Source organism: Mizuhopecten yessoensis, unplaced genomic scaffold (assembly GCF_002113885.1).
Source record: "Mizuhopecten yessoensis strain PY_sf001 unplaced genomic scaffold, ASM211388v2 scaffold6595, whole genome shotgun sequence".
NCBI lineage: Eukaryota > Metazoa > Mollusca > Bivalvia > Pectinida > Pectinidae > Mizuhopecten > Mizuhopecten yessoensis.
The window spans coordinates 372,517-395,152 of record NW_018406628.1 but is presented as its reverse complement, the minus strand read 5'-3'; the positions used below and the strand labels follow the sequence as shown (position 1 = coordinate 395,152).

Genomic DNA, 22,636 nt, shown 5'->3' with positions numbered 1-22,636 from the left:
GCTTTGAGGGATGTTTGATGTAGCTTTTAATCTAAATCACTTTTAAATCCACGTTTAAAAAATACTATCGAAGCATAGAAAAAGGTAAAATCTCTCCGATGAATACATTTTGAAGATAAACTGAAAAAAAAGAAGCTTTGTTTGAACAAAAAAAAAAAATGCAAACTAATATTCGTTGTTATCTCCCTACAATGTAATTGATTTTTGACAAACCTTTCTTCGAATATCAATGAGAATCAATTCGACAATTCCAATCCATTTTTGATTATCTTCTTCGCAAACAGTCACCACAGGTCATCTTTTTCACACGGTAATCCTCTATGATACCGCGAAAGCCACGCGTCCAGTTTCCACGACATACGCCACGAAATACGAATTAGATATCAACATTACTTGTCAAATGGGGGTTAACTACAGTGGCGACACATTGGAAAGGTAGTTCAAACCATTGTCTGCATCAGGAATAATAAACTCAAAATCATAAATATATATTCAATAAAACAGAAAAAAACCCATTCATCTCAATACCAATACGCGAGGATAAACTCGGAACAGACAACACGAGTTACTGAGGATAAGCCACCAAAACCAAAAGAAAAGACATTACTATGAACCCACGAGACACCAACAAAAAAGGGAGGACAACTCCAAGAACCAAGCAGACAAATGGAAAAACAGCATCAGGAACCTAGAAAACGCCACAATAAAAGGGGGAAATATTACCACTTACCGACGAGACACCTAAATAATAGGAAAGACAACACAATGAACCAATGAGGCCAAACACAAAAGGCAAGTCATTAAAACTCCATCAGAAAAACACAAAAGGCAAGTCATTAAAACTCCATCAGAAAAACACAAAATATATCATTTCCTTACTTCATTTATTAAAATATTAATTTCAAAGTAGACAGGGACACATGAAGTGTCGTATCATTGAGGTGGCTGATACAACAGAAAAGTCTACTTATATTCTGTTTAATCAAGAAGTCTTAAACGAATGAGAATCATAACGGTTAGAAAATTGATTACTGCATTAGTTAGAATACATATATGAATCAAAAGTAAAAGAGAACTTACACTTTAAGATAAGAAATAAATAGAAATAAAATAAGATAAAATAAATATTAAAAAAATCGATTATTTCAACAGTTCTCATTCTTCATGCACAAACAAAAAACAGCTATACAGTTTATGGCAGTATACCCCCTTAACTCTAACACACACCATCACAGGTGTACTACGTAAGATAAATTATTACTCTCAACTCTGTAATATTGAGGTTCATTACATGGAGTTTGCCTTTAGGAATCGATTTGGAGAATAAAATAAAAATAAAAGCAAAAACCAAAAGCCATAAAACCAAACACAATTTGTATGAAACTTTGTTCTTGTTGATGGAGATATTAGTTTGTCCTAATTTAAACTCGTTTTATCAATGAATCAGTACAATATACAACGAGAGGACACGATTTTTGGAGAGAGAAAAAAAGAAAACTCTAGAAATAGATCGAACTCTATTACGACCAAAACAGCAATGCATCACTTGGAAGCCGATGCGTTAATTACAGCATTGAGACCATATACACCATTATATGGTTTGATGCATCACAATGGCCTGTGTTAACGAGGAGCCAGCGGTGTCCAAATGGACTGATTATCTACCGAAAGCTTACAAATTCTTTAATATTATACGTTGATTAGAATAGAGGTTAAAAAATTGCCATGATCGATTTGACAATAATCAAACCATGATGAGACGGTTTAGCGGTTCTCAAACCAGTTGTCATAATAATCGCGATTGAAAAAACTGCAGGCATCAGTTGAAAGATTATATATCTGCATGTGGCAAGATAAAATATATATGAAACAAATGTATTTTGAAACAAATACATTTTATGTTTAGAAATAAAAATAAGTTTGAATCGTAGATCATCGAGCTACAACACGGTTCTGTTCCCTAATTGCTAGAAAGTTGATATGGAATTATTTTTCTGCTGTCAACAAAGGACTTGCCGAATTTCCTTTGATCACCTTTCAAATTGGTATTGTACAATAGACAAGGCAACAAGACATAACAAGAGAATACCAAAGTGTCAACGAAACAATAATTCGTTCTCCAAATCTATAAAACTAGGTCAAAATATGAACAAAGGAAAGATTGACATGGCTACCTTAAAGAATAACAGGATGACCAGATGTTCCGGAAGGGTAAGCGTATTTTGCTTCATTGATGACACAAGCCATGGTCACATAAGCCGAATCCAAAACCGCAAGGCACTCTTATGAGGATAATTAAAAATATCGACGTTCATGTCACGCATAGATATAGCATATTTCTCTGTGAGATCTCGATGGCGACCAAAAAATTCGACCGTCTTCATCAACGTGCATATTTGGAAACCCTGTGTTCTACGTGATATTCGGAGCTAGCTCTTTATTACCGAATTAACTGCTACATGTAAATACCTTATGTAGGGGAAATAGGGACGTTTCCTGTCAAGAAAGTTCACGATCAGAAAGTCGAAATCGTCCCGCTTATCGAACAGCTTGATAGTCAGCCGTCCTTCTTGATCATGTTGTAAGTAAAGATCGAGAAATGCGGTTGAGGTAGATGCATCTGTTGTGTCCTTGGTGTAAGCTCTGTCTGGAGGATATTCCGTCTTTGCGTATTGCAGAATTATCTTCTCTTGGGAGCATGTATTGATTGTTACGTCATTTTTGTTTGTGTGAGAAAATTGCGTCGTTTTCTCAAAAATTTATGACGTTACTCTCACAAACAAGTTACGTAACAATCAATACCTGCTCCAAAAAGAAGATAACTCTGCAATACGCAAAGACGGAATATACGATCAATGTGGCCAATTCATGCTTTTCTTGTTATTGAAAGACAGCACATCGTCGATACATATGAATGTGAAATTGAAGGACTTGGATAGGTTTTTGTTACCAGTCCTGATAATTTCATTAATAAATTTAGTTTCATATGAATACAGAAACAAATCGGCCAGTAGAGGGGCACAGTGTGTTCCCATGGGAATGCCTGGTGTCTGCTGGAAAATCTTACCACTGAAATCAACAAAGATATTGTCAACCAGAACCTCAGTCATTCTTACAATATTGTCCTCAATGTTTTTCTTTTTGGCCTTCGTTGTATTTTTTACAATTTTTGCTCCATAATAAACAATTAAAATACAATTTTAATAAATTTTATACATGCGGTTATCGATTGATTCACTTGATGTTATGTGTTCAGTATATAAATAGTCCCTACGCAAAGTTTGTAAACAGTGGAGGGGGTTGTGGGTCAGGAGGTGAAAAGGTCACGCGCATTGATCTGGTTATATAAACTGATTACGCAGCATCAGCTTACTACAGCCGCTGCAGACATCGCCTACAACCACAAAGATGGACACTGGTCAAGGTCAGTTTTGTTGTTTAAAGTACAATAATTTTTTAATCCACTTTTGAACGTAAAATGGATCAAACTAAAGTACTTGTTCTAGGGCACAGTTTTGTGCAACGTTTAGAAGCTGACCTTACTGGTTCATGGACAAATTTGGGTTTTGATAGCGATTTGGTCCACGTCCACTGTGTTGGTCGAGGGGGTGGTCTGGTACACGACATTTTATCAACCATGTCACAATCCATCGTGGATATCAAACCAAAAGTAGTTCTATTACAAATAGGAGGCAACGACTTGGATTCAGTTAATTTTACGGAGGTACAGGGACGTCTGGCTAGGGATTTCCGTTCTATCGCACAGTGGCTGAGGGTAGGTTATTCTGTTCGGGAAGTTGGAGTCATGCAACTTTTTTATCGGGCTAAAACCAGATCTATAGCGGTTGAAACGTACAACAGAAGTGTCGATGCAGTAAACAGTGAGATCAAACGTTTGTGTGAGGAATCTGAGGATTGTTTTTATTGGCGTCACAAAGGGTTGAAAACTGCTGCATTCGACTGTCTCAACAAAGATGGCGTCCATCTTTCCCGCGCAGGGCTACGCAAGTATAAATACTCTGTACGTGGGGCGGTGCTTCAGGGCATACGAATGGCTGACAGGGATAAGAATGAACCTCGTGACATTTCCTTATAAGGTTAGTTATACTATGGCACTATGATATAGCGTTGCGCTTGCGCGAGGTTTGTTTACATCCGCCCAGCTGTTTGCACCTGGGATGACCCCATTCCAGCTAACCGCTTCCTCGTCTAAATAAGTCGTTTCGCGACATTAGTTGATTACGGTGGTTTGTTTTCATATGCCGCCAGTTATGCGACGTTTCATTTAATTATTAATGGCTGTATCCACTTCATTTGTACATTTATCCCATACGAAGTGACAGTTGACGTGAAGTTGTTTATAATTAATTCGGTTTCGTTTTCTACTATAGCATAAGTGTTCCTGGGTCAGGGTAACAGACGGGTTTGGTTCGTTTGTCCCATTATCAAGTCAAAAACTGGGTTGTTGTCTTATAGATACATTGTATCTACACGTATATAGTCGCATCTGTCTGGCTCATTTAGGCTATAGTGTTGCAATCTCTCAGGCTCGGTACTTCTGTAGAGTATTTCGGTTATATTAATGAATATTATTGATAACTCTGATCCTTTTTATGATATAAAGGGTGGGTAACCATAGTAAAATTCGTTTTATTTTCATGGTTTAGTAATATATATATAACATTATACATCACAGTGAATCGTTATGGCTCTAATTACATTAATATCATCGACATTGGGTACAATTTTGTACACTGTGCAGGATTTGATATCCTGATAAATTGTCTGGCATAAATCATTTTACCAGATGTAGTATCCATTTGAACAATAAGTCTTGTGCAGTATCAGGTTTCCAATGGAAACGTGTCGGTTGTGCAGGATCATGCGTCCGGTTGAACAACTATGCATTGCTAGTTGTGCAGGAGCGTGTTCCGGTTTAGCAACTGTAGGTTGTGCAGGACCTTATGTCCGGTTTAACAACTGTGTGTGTTGTGCAGGACCTTGTGTCCGGTTGAGCAACTGTGGGTTGGGCAGTACCTGGTGTCCGGTGGAAATTCACATAGTCAGGTATCCGGTTGAACAGCTGTGCGTCAGAGGTGTACATGGGTTACTACCTCATTGAACACTTTCTGGTTCAGGTTGTGCAGGATTCTGATTCTTGTTTTCAATTATTTATTGTGATTTCACATATGTATTTTATGGGAACATAGCTTGCCTTCTACGTTTACTATTCCAGGTTCCATGGGCCCTATACGCCGTTCTAGGCGAAGGGCGGCTATAAACCATAGGGTCGTCTCTACACGGCGACGACAAAACCCTTCAGGGGTTGAACCTGCACTTCCTACGCAGACTGAGGGGGAACAAACACAGAATGATGCAGCTGTCCGGCCGGCCCCTGCATTCCCTTCTACCAGCGACATAGCTGCAGAGGTACTGCGGCTCATGATGGAGAAGGGTGTAACTTTCACTCCACAAGGGCCACAGCCATCAAATATGACAGCCCCAACTATGCCCCTACCTACACATTCGGGTACCACAGCAGGTTTGGAGCAATCCTCCTCTACCAATCAGTCACAGGCTACAAATATGCCGGCCTCATGGGTGACATTACCTCATTCTGCTACTGCAGCCTTCGCACAACAATCCTCAACCAGGCCCTTGCAGCCATCTGTTTTAGCAACACCTACTGCCTCCAATCTACCAACCAGACAACTACTGCCGTCTACTTCCCTACAAACAACTCCACCAGTCCTGGACCCCTACAGTCTCCAGTCACCCATCCAAAATGCAGTTGCAGGTTTTACAGGTACAGATACATGTTTACCCCATACTCCTGCTTACAGTAGCATTTCCCGACCTCTGGACGTGCACTTAGATTCCAAAATTAAAGCCAAAATTATGTGCAATGAATTTGTGGAATTTGGGGCATTGCTCTCCACCAAATCGCACCCTGATCAATTCCAGCTTCAAGTTCAGGGAAACAACCTATCTTTGGTACCCAATACAAAAAAAATCCAAATTAAAACCACTGAACAATGGGTCCAAGCCTTCCACATTTTCGTTTCGGTTTATGTTCAGGCACACCCCACTCAAACTGTCAGTCTTTTGAAATATGCTGACACAATCCAAACATTGTCCAGACGGTCGGGTTTTGCTGCCGCTATGTTTTACGATAATAATTTCCGAAAATGGCTTCAGGTCAACCAAGCCATGCCATGGGATGAGCTCAATAACGAGCTCTATATGCAGGCACTGGGTATCGGATTAAAGTCTGTCCAAAAGGCTTCACAACACACAGCTCAACAGCCCTTTCCTGCTAACAACCCCAACATGTTCCAAAAAGGAAAATGTTGGGATTTCCTCAAAACTGGAATATGCTCGAGAGGGTCCAACTGCAAGTTCCTCCATGCATGCTCAAAATGTGGAGGACAGCATGGTCCTCAACAATGTAGGAAGGGAGCTGACTTCAGTGGGGGGAAGGGTACAATACAATTCAAGTTCAATTTCTAGAACATGGTTTTAAATATGGTTTTCGGTTACAATACAAGGGTTTACGACAATATAGGGAGTCGGACAATTTAAGATCAGCACGAGATAATTCAACAGTGCTGATACAAAAACTTGAACAAGAACTTAAGGCCGGCAGAATTGCAGGTCCGTTTATGAGCCCCCCATTTTCAAACTTACAAATTTCCCCATTAGGCATCGTCCCTAAAAAAGAACCAAATGCATTTCGATTAATCCATCACCTCTCTTTTCCGCAAGGTCTTTCGATTAATGACAATATTGCCCCTGAAGATGTCTCTGTCAAATACCAAACCATTTCAGATGCGATTGGCCTGATCAAATATTTTGGTAAGGGGGCACTGCTAGCGAAAACAGACATTGAAAATGCATTTCGTATTTTACCTATACATCCTGAAGACTACAGTTTATTAGGCATGAAAATTGGGGAATATTTTTATCATGACAAAACCTTACCAATGGGTTGTTCCATATCATGTCGTCTTTTTGAGACATTCAGCACAGCACTCCATTGGATCTTGGAAACAAAATTACAGGCAGCAGGCATTGTTCACGTTTTAGATGATTTCCTCTTTATAGCACCAAAAAAATCAACAAAATGCCAAACAGATTTAGACAAGTTTTTACAATTATGCCAAAAATCAGGTATTCCAATCAAACATAGTAAAACGGTTACACCCTGTACAACTATCACATTTCTGGGTATCGAACTTGATAGTATTCAGATGGAGGCTAGGCTCCCTAGGGATAAACTAGAAAAGATACACCTTCTTTTGGCACAATTCTGTCAAAAGCAAAAAGTTACCCTACAGGAACTTCAGTCATTGATTGGTTTGCTCAATTTTGCTTGTTCTGTAGTCTGTCCGGGTCGCCCCTTTTTAAGACGGTTGATAGATCTAACCAAAGGTTTAACCAAACCTCATCATCATATCCGACTCAACAAAGAGGCTAGAGCGGATATAAGGGCATGGCAGGAATTCATCCATTCTTACAATGGTGTTTCCATATTTCTACCTGACATCTGGGAGTCTTCCTGTCACTTACATTTTTATACAGATGCTAGTGGGCTAGGTTTTGGCGCAGTTTTAGGTACACAATGGTTTTTCGGAGCGTGGCCACAACCATTACAGGGGTACTATCATAGATTGTACCCTATATCATAGATCGTACCCTATATCATAGATTGTACCCTATATCATAGATTGTACCCTATATCATAGATTGAACACTATATCATAGATTGTGCCCTATATCATAGATTGTACCCTATATCATAGATTGTACCCTATATCATAGATCGTACCCTATATCATAGATTGAACACTATATCATAGATTGAACCCAATATCGTAGATTGTACATATACCCTATATCATAGATTGTACCCTTTATCATAGATTGTGCCATATATCATAGATTGTGCCCTATATCATAGATTGTACCCTATATCGTACACTATCCCCTATATTATATATTGTACCGTATATCGTACACTGTCCCCTAAATCATATATTGTGCCCTATTTCATAGATTATACCTATATCATAGATTGTACCCTATATCATAGATTGTATCCTATATCATAGATTATCACATATATCATAGATGGTACGTACACCCTATATCGTACACTTTCCCCTTTATCATATAATATTTACATTTGCATGGCATTGTCACTATTAAGCCTCTTTGAAAGCTGTGTCGTTGATGGGACTTTAATTACCATGCAGCACGAGACATAATTCTCAGCGTATTAATACAACACTGACCGGAACTACAATATCCAATGTACATAAACATGACGGCTGCTGAAATATCGCTAGGCATTGTGAGATTTGATAATGTCATTGTAAATTTATGTGCAAAATAAAAAATAAAATAAAAAATACTTTTATTACAACAAAAACAAGACCAAGGTCTGCAATATCGTACAAAATGTACATCGGTTGAAATCACCAATGCCGACAATGGAAACAATTTTAACGCTCATGCAATTTATCAAAAATATCGTGTGTTACACTGCACTGACCAACAATGTGTATTTCAGACATTTGTAACAAACCCCTGTCGTACACTGTCCCCTATATCATATATTGTACCTTATATCGTACATTGGACCCTATATCATAGATTATACCCTATATCATAGATTGTAACTTATAATGACACTGTCCCCTATATCATATAGTTTACCCTATATCGTACATTGGCCCCTTATATCATAGATTATACCCTATATCATAGATTGTAACTTATAATGACACTGTCCCCTATATCATAGATTGTACCTTATATCGTACACTATCCCCTATATCATAGATTGTGCTCTATACCGTACACTGTCTCCTATATCATATATTGTACCCTATATCATACACTGTCCCCTATATCATATATTGTACCTTATATCATACACTGTCCCATATATCATAGATTGTACCCCATATCATACACTGTCCCCTATATCATATATTGTACCTTATATCATACACTGTCCCTTATATCATAGATTGTACCTTATATCGTACACTGTACCCAACAAGACTTGGCTCAGCAAAATCCAACGAAATCATACACCCTTTAGACCGTTTGTATTAAGCAACTATGATGAATGTTTATTTCCATCAATATTGGGGACAAGCGATGTTGGTAGCGTACGATCTTTCCTGTGTTATAGCATTCCCGCGCAAAAAGCCAAAGCCTGGATCTGCCAATCGTTATATGATCTTCCACACATTTTTGGTCAAATATGTGCTAAACGCTGGACGTAAAAATGCACTAAACCATAAACCTCTCAATAAAAACGTAAAAAACTGGTCAGAGACATTTCAAGCGTTTAGGGTCATATATAAATGTAGCACGTGAAAAGTAGCAAATTTCTTAACATCACTATCTTTAGGGAAAGGAATCAACACCTAGAGTGATTGTGTCGGAGGAGCACTAAATCAAATGCAAAGTAACAGAAGCTGAAGAATAAAGTAGCGACAGTCATCATTTAACCGAGTGGATCAAACTCCCTCGGGTGTTTAACCGAAACATTCTGTCACATGACCATCAAAGATCATGTGACAGTCAGCAGTGAACATCACTTAGTTGATGAAGACCATGCATGTGCTTTGGTAAAACTGTTATAAGATAATAATGTTTTGCTGTTGTATGAGAACTAAAAGTCAATTGCGACAAGGCTGGGTACCCGAACCGGTCGGCGCTATAGACGTGGTTAGACTGAAGTGTCAACCAGACGTTTGTCGCTGTTTTTTAGCATTACATTAAGAGCTTATGTCAAGTATATTTGTTAGTAAAAGCAAAACATATTTTATTTTATCACATAACTGGCCCATTTTACTATGTCATACGGCCATGTCATAAATATGGTATTACACACGTGTAATAAAACCTAAAGTTGCTGTGATTAGTCAAAACCGTGGGAACATATTCCTGCGCCACTACTTTTATTTACTACACTGTAGTAACAAAAATGGCTGAGTAGACACTGTTACAATTGACAACAAAGGAACAGGTACTGTAAAGAATATTGTTCCAAGAGGTTTTGCAACATTGTTAAGTGTAGAAGTTTCTGGAATTGATTTTAAAGTTGCACTTGAACGAGATCGTATTGAGAAGGTCACTGTTACACATGCCCGGTCAGAACAGCGACCAGAGCAGACGACAAACTTTGATGCTGGACCTGGGGCTGACAATCCCAAAACAAACAGATTTGTTACCGTAAATGAAGATGAAGTGGGAAATTTTATCCTCAACCAATCTAACAAAAACACTCGAAGCAAAACATTCTACGATGTGAAACTTTTGTATCAATTTTTCAAGTTGCCTGAAGTCAATGAAAGTAGACAAATCCACGATTACCCAGTAATCGAACTGTGTCCTTTGCTGTGTAGATGTTTTATTGGTATCAGGAAAACGGATGGTTCTGAATATGAACCAACCAGTTGACGGGGGATGATGGCAAGTTTTGATCGGCAATTACGTCGCAACAACTACGGTCACACAATTGTTAGCAGCGGTATGTTTGCACAAGTGCGCGAGGTTATGAAAAGTAAACAGCGTCAGTTGAAACGCGAGGGAAAAGGCAATTTAGCACACAGAAGTGATCCAATAAATGACACTGAAATAGACATGCTGTGGAATTCTGGTCAACTAGGTTAAAACACACCCGACAATTTACTACAAACTTTGTGGTTTTATAATACCGTTCATTTTGGTCTCCGGGTCTCCGCAGAACATAGGGACATGTGTTGGGGTGACGTAACTCTGAGAAAAGATGGGGATGGGCACGAATTTCTGGAATTTACTGAACGCCAAACAAAAACAAGAACCGGAGAAAATCCTCGCGATATAAGAGCTCTTAAATCGAAACTGTGGGCAAATTTTGAAAACCCTGACAGGTGCCCTGTGACAATTTATAAACTTTACCGTGAAAAACGCCCGACTGGCTACGGTGCCCCATCTGATCCTTTTTAGGCAGCAACCAAACAAATATCATAACCTAATACTCCAATTTGGTTCAAGAAACAGCTAGTAGGAGTCAATAAATTGTGCACCATGATGCAAAGAATAATCAAGTTGTCGGGAATCGAAACTGAAAAACATCTGTAAAATCACAGTGCTCGGAAATATCTCGTTCAAAAACTCAATGACAGTAATGTTCTCCCCATCCAAATTATGCAAATTTCAGGACACAAGAACATTTCATCAATAAACAACCTTGGCCATATCAACATAGATCAACATAAGCAGATTTCACGGATCCTGAGCTCCGGAAAATCCGTTCTCTCACCTGCCAACATGTCAACGCCGTCAAGTAGGCCTATTTCCACGTGGTTCACAAAATCGTCATCTTCATCATCGATGATAGAGATAAGTGGCGGATTTGAACCAATTTTCAGTGGTCCGGTTAGTGGAGTGAACATTGACATTAATATTAACCAAGGTGTTCAATCAGAACCACCACGAAAACGTATCCGAAAAGCCATCATTGAAAGTGACAGCGACTCTCAGTAGGCTCACGACATATGAGGGGTGACGTCACACAATTGTAAACTTTATAAAGTGCATTTTTTCTGATTAATTTAAATTTCTCAGCTTTTAAATGAATTGGAAATGTTTATTTTTGTCATTGTTACTTTCATTGCATTCAAATCTGTTCATAATAATTTAAATAAACAAATATGGAACTTCTTTACATTGCGCGAAACGGCAATACTATGATCGGAGTACTTTGGTTTTGACCTATATAGAGCAGCAGATAATGCATAGTTGTGTTTAAAGATTTTTTCAAATAATGATTGTTATGTGATAAATAGAATCTTACACTCGTGTCCATGTCATATTGAATTTATTAAACTCGTTCAATAATTTGATATGAAACTCGCTTAAGGGCTCGTGTCATATCAAATTACTGAACTCGTTTAATAAATTCAATATGACATGGACACTCATGTAAGATCCTCTATTTATCACATAATGTTCTGTGTTATCCAGTATATATAACCATGTCATAATTTTGTGTATTTACCCTTGTAATATGACCTATCAGCCCTGTGATTGGTTGTGAGGTTCAATTGTTTCAATTGTGACGTCACGCCTAGGACAAGTACATGACGTCACAGGCTAACGTACTGGAGTCAAAATGGCGGTTGTTTACATTTCAAGGTTGCATAAAAATTATCGTTTTACACGAATAAATGCCAGAAATCTTGGTTATGTGATAAAATTGATCTTACACTCGTTTTCATTTTATATAAGATTTATGAAACGCGTCACGAATTATTTATTTGAGCTCGCCAGAGGCTCGCTAAATTGAACAATTCTTAGACTCATTTCATAACTCTCATATGAAATGGAAACTATATGAGTTATTGTGGAGCGAAATGTAGCATGGTCTACGTTTTGTCGCCGAATTCATCGCTCGTTATTGTACCAAGACGATAAACAAACAAAATATATGGGTAATATGGGATTCAATTTAAGGATACATACGGGATTCAAAGACGCCAATGGTGTGGAGGCCAATCTAGGTAAATTCCAGGCTATTGGTGTTGAAAAGAAAACCTATGAAGCAATATCATCTTTTAGCATTGCTCGGGTAGAGATTTTCTGTCAAGACTGTGTCAAGCTGTTAGGTTTAGATATTGATTTCCTTCTTAAATTTGATGTACATATCTCTCGTTTATGTAGAAATACATCCAATCAATTAGCAGAGTTAAAGAGATTAGGTACTCATCTTACAAAGAAAGGAAAGATTACTATTTTTAAGTCTTTTATCCTATCTAATTTTAACTACTGTCCTTTGGCTTGGCACTTTTGTAACCTGACAAACACGAGAAAGATGGAGAAGATCCAAGAGAGGGCTCTACGTTTTATTGAAAATGACTACACGTCATCAGTTTTAGAAATATTGAAAAGAAACAAGCTTGATTCTTTACATGTTGCTGGTTTAAAAAATATGGCCATAGAAACTTTCAAGATTATAAATAGCACTTCACCATCATTTTTACATGATCTTATTGAACAAAGAAATGTTTTATATAATTTTAAAAGAGAGGACACTCTGAAGATTCCAAGGGTGAATACCACAATGTATGGTAAGAAATCGTTTAGATTTGAGGTGGCCCGGGTGTGGAACAGTCTGCCAAAGGAGTACAGAAAGATAGAGGACTACCAAACTTTTCGTAGACTGCTCCGCACCTGGGATGGCCAACTTTCTAACATTTTGTATGGTATATACAATTCCGTTCCAACATTTCTTAAAGATTCCATGCCTCCCTTTTGTACATTTTGATCCTTAAATGACTGCTCGGGTTCTGATTAACGATTGTGATATACATGCATATTCACAATTATGATACTTAAATGAATATTGAAGTACAGCGATTTTAATTGGATAATTAAGTATGAGGTCCTTAAAATGTGCGGCAGTTTGGATAAACAGAGTCCTTGCGATATGGGATGGCTGGTACATTATTGTTTACTAATAACTGATAAACGAACCCAGAATCACCGACTGACTAGTGGGACAACCGGATTGGAGTTGGCTGGTTTATTATGTTCGACTACGATGCCTTTCCTTGGTCATATAATGAATACACGTTTCTAGTTACAGATTAATATCCGGATTTCGATGCGCATTTACTTTCAAATTATAGCTGTGGAAATAGTCGATCCCTCGTATCCACTTGAGCTTGGATTTTGCTAGGCAAAGATAATGAGATGGTTTAGTTCAAATCGAGACTTAGTGTGCCTACATTGTAATTACATTTAACCAGACAAACTCTCACGGTTAACGATCTTAACTAATAGCTTGCCATGTGCTCGGTATAGTTAAATGTCCCTGGCATTCACCTTTGGGTCATGAGAAGGTAAAACTGCAATCAAGGATAAGAACTTAACGAAAGGTCAGGGGTTTTCCCTATATAAAAGGTTTATCTGAAAACATGCAGATGATATATCACCGCCACAGTATACAAATGTAGTAACAGCCAATGAAGATCCATCACACGCTTTGTGATATCATCGAACACATTTAGAATAACATATCTAAATAAAAAGGTCGCCGAATGAGTGAGCAAAATCGAATACAAGAACATTGATGCAACGTATTTCGAAAAACTGGAAGGCGATTTGGGGTCCGACTTTGTAAACATCGGAAAGACACAAAACCCCAAGAAGGAAAGAAATTCACCCGATCAGAAAGATCGGCAATCAAAGACAATGCCATACAACAAAATCATGTTTTAAGCTGAGAAACTCGAAAATGTTAGACTGAGAGGAGAGAAAGAGCAAGAGCAACTTGTTCAAGCGACATGAAAAGAAAGCTATCTGGATACGCTGCAGCGGACAAGTTCTAAATCGAGATGAGGGGGTACAAAGGTTCTCGTGCCACTGACACCAGGTACATGTTGTAAACAAAGGAAAGACATATGGATTGGTAGATTTGATTAGTCATTTCGCATCTATGTAACAACTAAGCGTACGTACTCTTTTAGCGAATGTACGCAGTCTTTATATTACGAACTAGTATATATACCGAATCACCTCTGTATGGGAACCTCTGATTTTATACAGCCTCAAAACTACAATTTGTAACAAAATTGAGGGATTGTTTTTCTGTTTTGGTTTGTTGCTGTGTTTCGTCGGTGATTTGATATATTAATTTATACATGTTCGATTGTGTTTGCTCTAAATCAATGTAATGTCATTTTCTGATTGTTTTATAACAAAACATATACCGAAGCATTCTATCTGGTGTTTTCCGGACTGCCGATTTTTGTATGTCTGTTAGATATTGCAGTTACAAGTTTCATTCTCAAATACATACAAATCCTGTCGGTTCAGCGAGTCAAGATATCCCGCATGCAGGCAACGTTCGAATTTCGAATCAACAAAGCAATTAAGTATGAAAAAATAAGGTGAAGACGAATGGAAAAGATATCGTAACTTTGGTAGTATCACGCGAGTGACAATTCAGTGCAATACGACGTATCCGTGTTATACATGTAGTAGCTTGTTACTATTAAACTGTTTTCCGTCTCTAGCATTTCCCTTTTGTAGACAGCACACATGCGCATCACTGAACCCATATGAACACAAGGCACTGTCTTTTGTGTAAAATATACACTACGTCATATATTCGTCCGCCAAATCAACACGTTGGTTTTCGCATTTAGGAGATATATATAGCTTTCAGTTTATAAGTCTTTGATTTGAAAGAGTTCTTTTATTACGAACTCCTCAAATGGCTCCGTCAAAATTGGTCAAAACGTTAAAAATGACATGTGATTGGTTCAAAACATTTCTATTTAAATTCACAAATAGAAAGATGATATGGTACCCTATATGAGAGCATTCTTATATGAGTGGTTGAACGACCTTGCCTCTTCAGATTGTTCTATCATACACTGTAACAAAACGCATCAGAGTGTAATCCGATCGTGCTCTTTGGGCGTAGTCAGTATAGTCTTGAAGATCGAACGCATGGCTGGTTGGAAGTAAATAGCAACGCCGTGAGAAATATATAATCGGTGTAAACCTGTTTTCCTATCCGTTTGAAATAATGTAAAGTCGTAACTATGTTTGGTAATTGAATAACTTATTATTGGCAACAGCTGTTGTCATTAGAAACAAGAAATCGTGTGACGGATATTTGTCATGCGCATGGTTAAGTATATCACCTAAGATCAAAGTACATGTCCTCAGAATACAGTTTCCTCCTGTTAAAAATTGAAGGTACACTTTTAATTGATTAAAACATATAACGAACCCCGTGAACTGCACTGTTTGTATAGCCTTTACTTCACAAGTTCTGCATGTCGGTATTCTCAATTATACGCGCCATGACTTATTATTGCATTGGTGATAGTTTGATCTCTAAGGTTATTAAAACCATTCGGTGTGGCTTAGTTCGAAATGCAATCTTGAAACCTAGAATTGTCGCTATTATTCGTCACGTTTTGTTGTATCGATGTCTTTGATACCTTCAATAACATACACGCTCTTTCGGTTGCTCCCGGCTCTCTGTCGTCTATCTAACCCCAGCTATACCCATCTACATCATACACAGTGGCTGTTACAATATGTTTATTCAACATAATGTGCAGTAATAACATCCATTGTGACGTCACAAGGAACACATCGAGGTCGTCACAAATTTACAGCAATGACAGCCTTTTGTTTTGTCCTGTCTCAATGATCATAGAATGTATACCTAAACATGATATCGTTGGTTATATAATAAAAAAGGTTTTCTCATCATATGTAATTTTTATGATATTCCCTATAGATCGTTTCATGAAACTCTTATGTAATGGAAATTGCTGTGTGATTCTCTATGCATCGCACTATAACATGAAACTATATAAGCGTTGTGTTTTTATGATAACTTTGACCAGCATACAAAACATGCGTGATTGAAAGGAACAAAAGACCATTTCAAAACTACATTTTGTATAATAGGCAGAAGAATACAAAGAGTGCAACTTTGTATAGTAGCTTCATCAAGTTACACAGACCCTACATTAACCTGCATTGGTCAATAAACTCCAGATAAATCAATGTCATCGTCTCGATAAAGTTGCTGGCTTTGAAACAGAAAACCTTTTTAATTCACATGACATCATTTTACGTTTTGGGAGAAAACACGGTTACAATATTACTGTAATATTTATTCAGGCAAAATTAAACTTCCAATATGCAGAAAGCGTTTTACCTTTCATAAATTCGCATCCGGATTTTAAACCTACACAATTTACATTAAATACTAGTTTAACTAAAAGATGTTTTTGTTAGGTTATAGCATGTTTAATAGGCGTTATTCCCTTCTTGTTTCATTCTACACATTTAACATGCTACTTTAGACAAGATATTCCATTATTTTGACCTCAGTGGATTTAATTACCATATGGCGCAATGAATTATTGACTTCGTCTGCCTTTTTGCATTCATAAGTAAAAGTTTCAAAATGTGATTCTTTTCTTCGTATTAGAAGTGAATACACTGTTCAAATTTCCGAGAATAAATTGCTCGAAGAACAACTAAGAAAATAAGAATTCATGAAAATTCGGTGATTTACAGTAGTATGTTAGTGTATCTATCACATTTTGATAATTCATGTCAGTGCGGTGAAACCTTACATTCTATATTTTTAAAATGACCAACAGATTTAGTGCCTGTTGACAAATCTTTGTTTTTTACAAGGTGACATTTATATTCGATTGCATAACATTATCTTTTAATTTACGTCTGTACAGACAAAGCACACATTTGATGGCTTATCCGTTGCTCTCTCTGTAAAGCGTCATCAAATGCTGGGATGAGTTCACGTATACAATACATATATGTGTGCGATTTAATTAAGAACACGATCGTTTCGCACAGCCTCGTAGGAACCCAACCCTCATCGACTCCATCGAACGTTGTCTCTTGATTGATGACGTCGTTCCTAATGGTTGATCGATTTCATCAACGTTTTGTTTTTACTTCATAAAGGTCAACCGACCTGAGGCACTGACAGCCCGTCTGGTACTTTACCGTCTTTCTGTGCAGAATATTACTGCATTTTGTAAAACAATCATGCTGCATTTTCATGATTATTGTCCGATGTGGACAGTTGTCATTCCAAGAATGTGCATACTTTAGATTTTACATATTTGATAAAGGCAAAGAAGAATCAGTCTAACCTGATAAAATGTCCCACTAAGTATAACGACCATATTATATACACTGAACTCTTCAGTAAGAGGTCGCTGTCAGAGATATATAAAGCATTTTTACAGCATTTTTAATGTAGTAGTTATTTAGGGACTGAAATGCTTCTTTTTTGAATTTATGATATCAGCAACACAGTACGGTTCGATGAAAGCTGATAACCTTTATATTTAACTGTAGGAATAACGTACACACTACATATAATTATGTGCCACTGGTTTTCTTACAGCCCGTTGGAAAAATGAAACACTTGAAAGATCGATGAGATTTCTACACCATAACGTATTGTTTGTATGTTTTATATCTGGCTTTAATTCTTGGGCACACGAATTGTATGTACAGTATTGTACATGCCAGTAATGCTTTAAATACCACAAAACAGGAATGCGTTTCAGGCAAGCTTAACTATATACTGTAGACTTTTGTTTAATAGTTAATTCTTATATAAATAATATGGCAATACAATGCCAATACTTACGTTTGTATAACATTGTATATGTACATTAACAAGGGACAGGAACTAGGAAGCCATTTCCTATACCTTTATATATGTGTTAATGTCCATACTAGGTGACTTTACAACATGGCTACGCTTTCATGTTAAAAAGAAAAGGACAAACATATTTGTATATCTTGTGATATAATGTATTTAATGTTAAAACTTGAAAGTCAAAATGTTTTAACGAATTCCATAGAACATTTGCAGAAATTGTTTCGGCTTTCCGGTCTTCTTCAGTCTCACTGCAGAAAAATTGTGTGTACACAGTCGCTAATTTTCCTCAGCGGAACTGAAGGGCAGGAAGCCCGAAAATTATCTTCGAGTAATTTTCTATGGAATTGGTAAAGATATATGTTTCCCTTTGGTGACTGTTGAAAGTTTTGGATATTTTTTTTTTATCTTCGATACTTTCATTTTTAATTATCGTGTAAAAATCCATTTAATATGTTTTTTTGGGTTTTTTTTTGTTTGTTTTTATATTCTTCGTGGTGCTATCAATGTCTTTATCACGTTACACATTAACAATAAAATCATCAACACATATAATTTAGAATTTTGCCAAATTTATAAGTCAGGTTACATCTCATTATTAATATTTTTCACCTGATAAGTATAGATTCAACATTATTTTATTTCAAAGCTTACGCGAGAGCACCAATTATATTAATGTGTTGATCCGAAGGACTCATCATCTATCAATATCTTAAGTTTCTGGAGAAACCAAACATTTCATATATCCCTCCTTATTATGAGAACCGATTTGGCAAGTTGACTTCTTGTTTATTGATGCGTGGTTGTTTTGTGGAGACAGTATTTCAATTGATTTATCCAAAGTGTTATGTGATAAACACAGCACAGAATCCACCAGCTCACTGAATGCGGTGATTTGAGGGACACGAATGGTATGCTGGAATCGTATATGGAGTTACTAATGGTTTACGTCACATCCGGTCCCCCCGGTTACGAGATACAGACGAGTCCATCGATTGATATTAATCATTTTATTATCAGGTATTAATTATATATATGACGCACAGAATTATCCTTTGTATGTTTAATATGATACACCATCATGACAGCACATGTAATGTTTTGAAATTCCAAAATGAAGAATCAGGAAAATTGATCTATATGAAGGAAGCATTCTAAAAAAGATTTCTCCGAGAACAAAGATAGATATGGAAAGGTATTAAGATACTCTTATGAAAGTAGATCTGATTAAAATTAAGTTATATTTTTGTCTGGAGTTATCACCGAAAAAACTTTTTCAGTCGAACAGCTAAATCGATAACAGTGATGACGCAATCCTTCATTAGTAGTTCAAAAACCGTGCGTACATAATGCGGTAATCTGTTAACTATACCGTTTTAGGCTTATATATATATATGTAGTTATAGATTATATTGATGTGCTTCACCCTAAGAGGATAAGAAACTCAGACAGATATTTTTATTATTACTCATACTTAAATTGGTATACTTCATCCTACGGATAAAAGGATTAGTACAGGTATATTTTCATATATATATATTTTATATTTTATATTGGGCAAGGAACTAATTCTTACAGTGTAGACAATATGATATCAAATTTTCGAAGCTCCTTTATCGAGACAGAGAAAAAAACCCACAAAACAATAACATTACAATAAACACAATATTAGAAATATTTAAGCATTGAACTCTTTTTGTATGGTATTTATGATCTATTTGAATGACAAAGCTTTGCAAGCAAACAACATAATGCGCACTAGCGCATTATGAGTTGTTTGCTTGCAAAGCTTTGTCATTCAAATAGATCCTAAATACCATAAAAAAACAGTTCAATACTTATATTTACGTTTTCTCTGCCTCTTATGTTCTTTTTTAACTTATAATTTATATTTAAAATTAAAAATGCCCGGTTTATTGACAGTCCACACAATTTCGTTCAATAGTTTGAACAGCGTATTGTCGCGCGCTGATTGGCAAACAAAGTAGTACTTTGAAATTTTAACACACGCTTCAATTTTATTCCACAATTCAGTATCAATACAATTGCGTATGGTATGTCTATGGGGTGATTTAAGTTTATCAATAGAACTCTGAGCTAAAAGTTAGATTTTAAATTTTTTCGATTTTTTCCCCGGAACGAATTTCGCGCATTGACAAATACAGTGAACACCGTAAATCCGATTTTGCCCTCCACGAGGGAGTTATTTTTGGAAGTTTATGTGAAGAATCCAGGCGCAAATTTAGTTGTTGATTGTATGGGAACCTGACAACAGGTTCGTTTCAAATGTCTGAAATGTTAATATGTGCTGTGACTCATATCAGTAGGTCTGTAACATATGTGTCAGTAGGGCTATAGAATATGTGTATTTCAGACATTTGTAACGAACCCCTGTTGACCAGTGCAGTGTAACACACGATATTTTTGATAAATTGCATGAGCGTTAAAATTGTTTCCATTGCCGGCATTGATTATTTCAACCGATGAGCATTTTGCACGATATTGCAGACCTTGGTCTTGTTTTCGTTGTAATAAAAGTGTTTTTTATTTTATTTTTTATTTTGCACATAAATTTACAATGACATTGTCAAATCTCACAATGCCCAGCGATATTTCAGCAGCCGTCATGTTTATTTATATTGGATATTGTAGTTCCGGTCAGTGTTGTATTAATACGCTAAGAACTGTGTCTCGTGATGCTTGGTAATTAATGTCCCAACAACGACACAGCTTTCAAATAGGCTTTATAGTGACAATGCCATGCAAATGTAAATATATTATGATATTGCTTGACTATTTAGAAAACAATAAGCCCCTTGGCTAGCTAGTGTTAGCCGAAGGCACAATCTACACTGACCGCATGCTTGACCACTGACATCGTGTGTGTGTGAACAACGACCTTTCTCGATAAAGGAGGAGCGGATTGCAGTCTACACTGTAAGAATTGCTTCCTTGCCCCATATAAACTTCTAAGTAATTCGTATCCAACAACCAGACGTTTGCAAGGATCCAGTGATATTTGGTAACCTACCGTTTATATTATTTCTTTGACTTATACTTTATACGGATAAACATGTACTTTTCTCAGGATATGGAGTGATAAAATAGATATCATTATTACCCATACTTTATATTGATGTACATCAACATAAGGATATCAAGATTAAGACAGACCTTAATATATTTTAATTACCTTATATATAAACAGATATTTATATATTTTATATACCTTATACTTTTAAACTTTATCTTAAGATTGGTAAAGCTCAGACAGATAACTAAATGATATACACTTTATATAAACTGGTTTCATCTTGAGGATATAAGGACTTATTAAACAGATATTTATATATTTTATATACATGTACCTTATATATAAACAGATATTTATATATTTTATATACCTTATATTGATAAACTTCATCCTAAGATTATAAAGGCCCAGAGAGAGTCATATAATATATACTTCATACTTACTGCCCTCCTGTGTGAGCTGTGTCCTTCTTGTTATGAGTCAGTAGTTTAAACGGCTCGTTCAAGGTAACATACTACTTGAAAACTACAGTACAGAAACCGTAAAACTCAACTTTGACCATAATATCCTCCACTCTAAAGGGAACGAGATGGCAAGTAATTTATTGATAATCATCGGTCAACAGAATGTCTAATTAACTAACTGTGATTTCTTGATATTGTCATTTATACCTTGTGAACTAATTGCTTGCTGTGTTATAAGACAATTAATGCATACGTTTAGACCAGTACAACTAACTGGTGACAGAAAGTGTCGCAATCAGAAGATCGGATTTACAATAACGTTCTCATCAACGAAACAAGTTCAATCGTTGTTTTCAAACGATGGTTGATCGCAGCGGACATTTTTGATTTCTTTGATGTTCAAAAATGTTATCATATTTTGGTTTTTGGTACATTTTTGATACCAAAAGAGAAGTTCGCTAAATAATATCTGATGTGTACGTCATAAAAGTGTACCACAAGCTACATTTTGAATGTAATTAAAATAAAAATATCCGGCAGCTATTAACAATCGTTAATGAATGACCAATTACTTAAGAAACATTTCATGTCAGAAACACTTATATTACCAGAGGGGGATTAATATCAATTTTCAATATGATGTTGTCTAAATTATCTTTTGTTACCACGGGAGTAACATCACAAGTACAGTTCAGCCCTGGTCAATCACTGAAAATCAGAAATAGACATGATCAAAGACAACATGATAAGGTCATTGCTTTCTGCTAAAATAATAACATTTAATAGGTCTCTGACTTAGATTACAGTTATCTCTTTTAATTAGCTTGCTAGGAATGGCCCTGAAACGTCTTTAAAATAATGATGATGGAATGAGAAGGTTTCAGTTGGACAAATATATTA

At 36.5% G+C, this 22,636-nt stretch overlaps 1 protein-coding gene across 1 annotated transcript; it reads left to right on the top strand.

Annotated features, from left to right (window-relative positions):
• Positions 1 to 3,287: 3,287 nt before the first annotated feature.
• On the top strand, positions 3,288 to 6,510 carry LOC110452313. Its single transcript, XM_021500750.1, has 2 exons — positions 3,288 to 3,424; positions 5,237 to 6,510. Exons 1-2 carry the CDS (start codon positions 3,409 to 3,411, stop codon positions 6,508 to 6,510), a joined length of 1,290 nt encoding a protein of 429 aa, XP_021356425.1. The 5' UTR covers positions 3,288 to 3,408.
• The last annotated feature ends 16,126 nt before the right edge of the window (positions 6,511 to 22,636 follow it).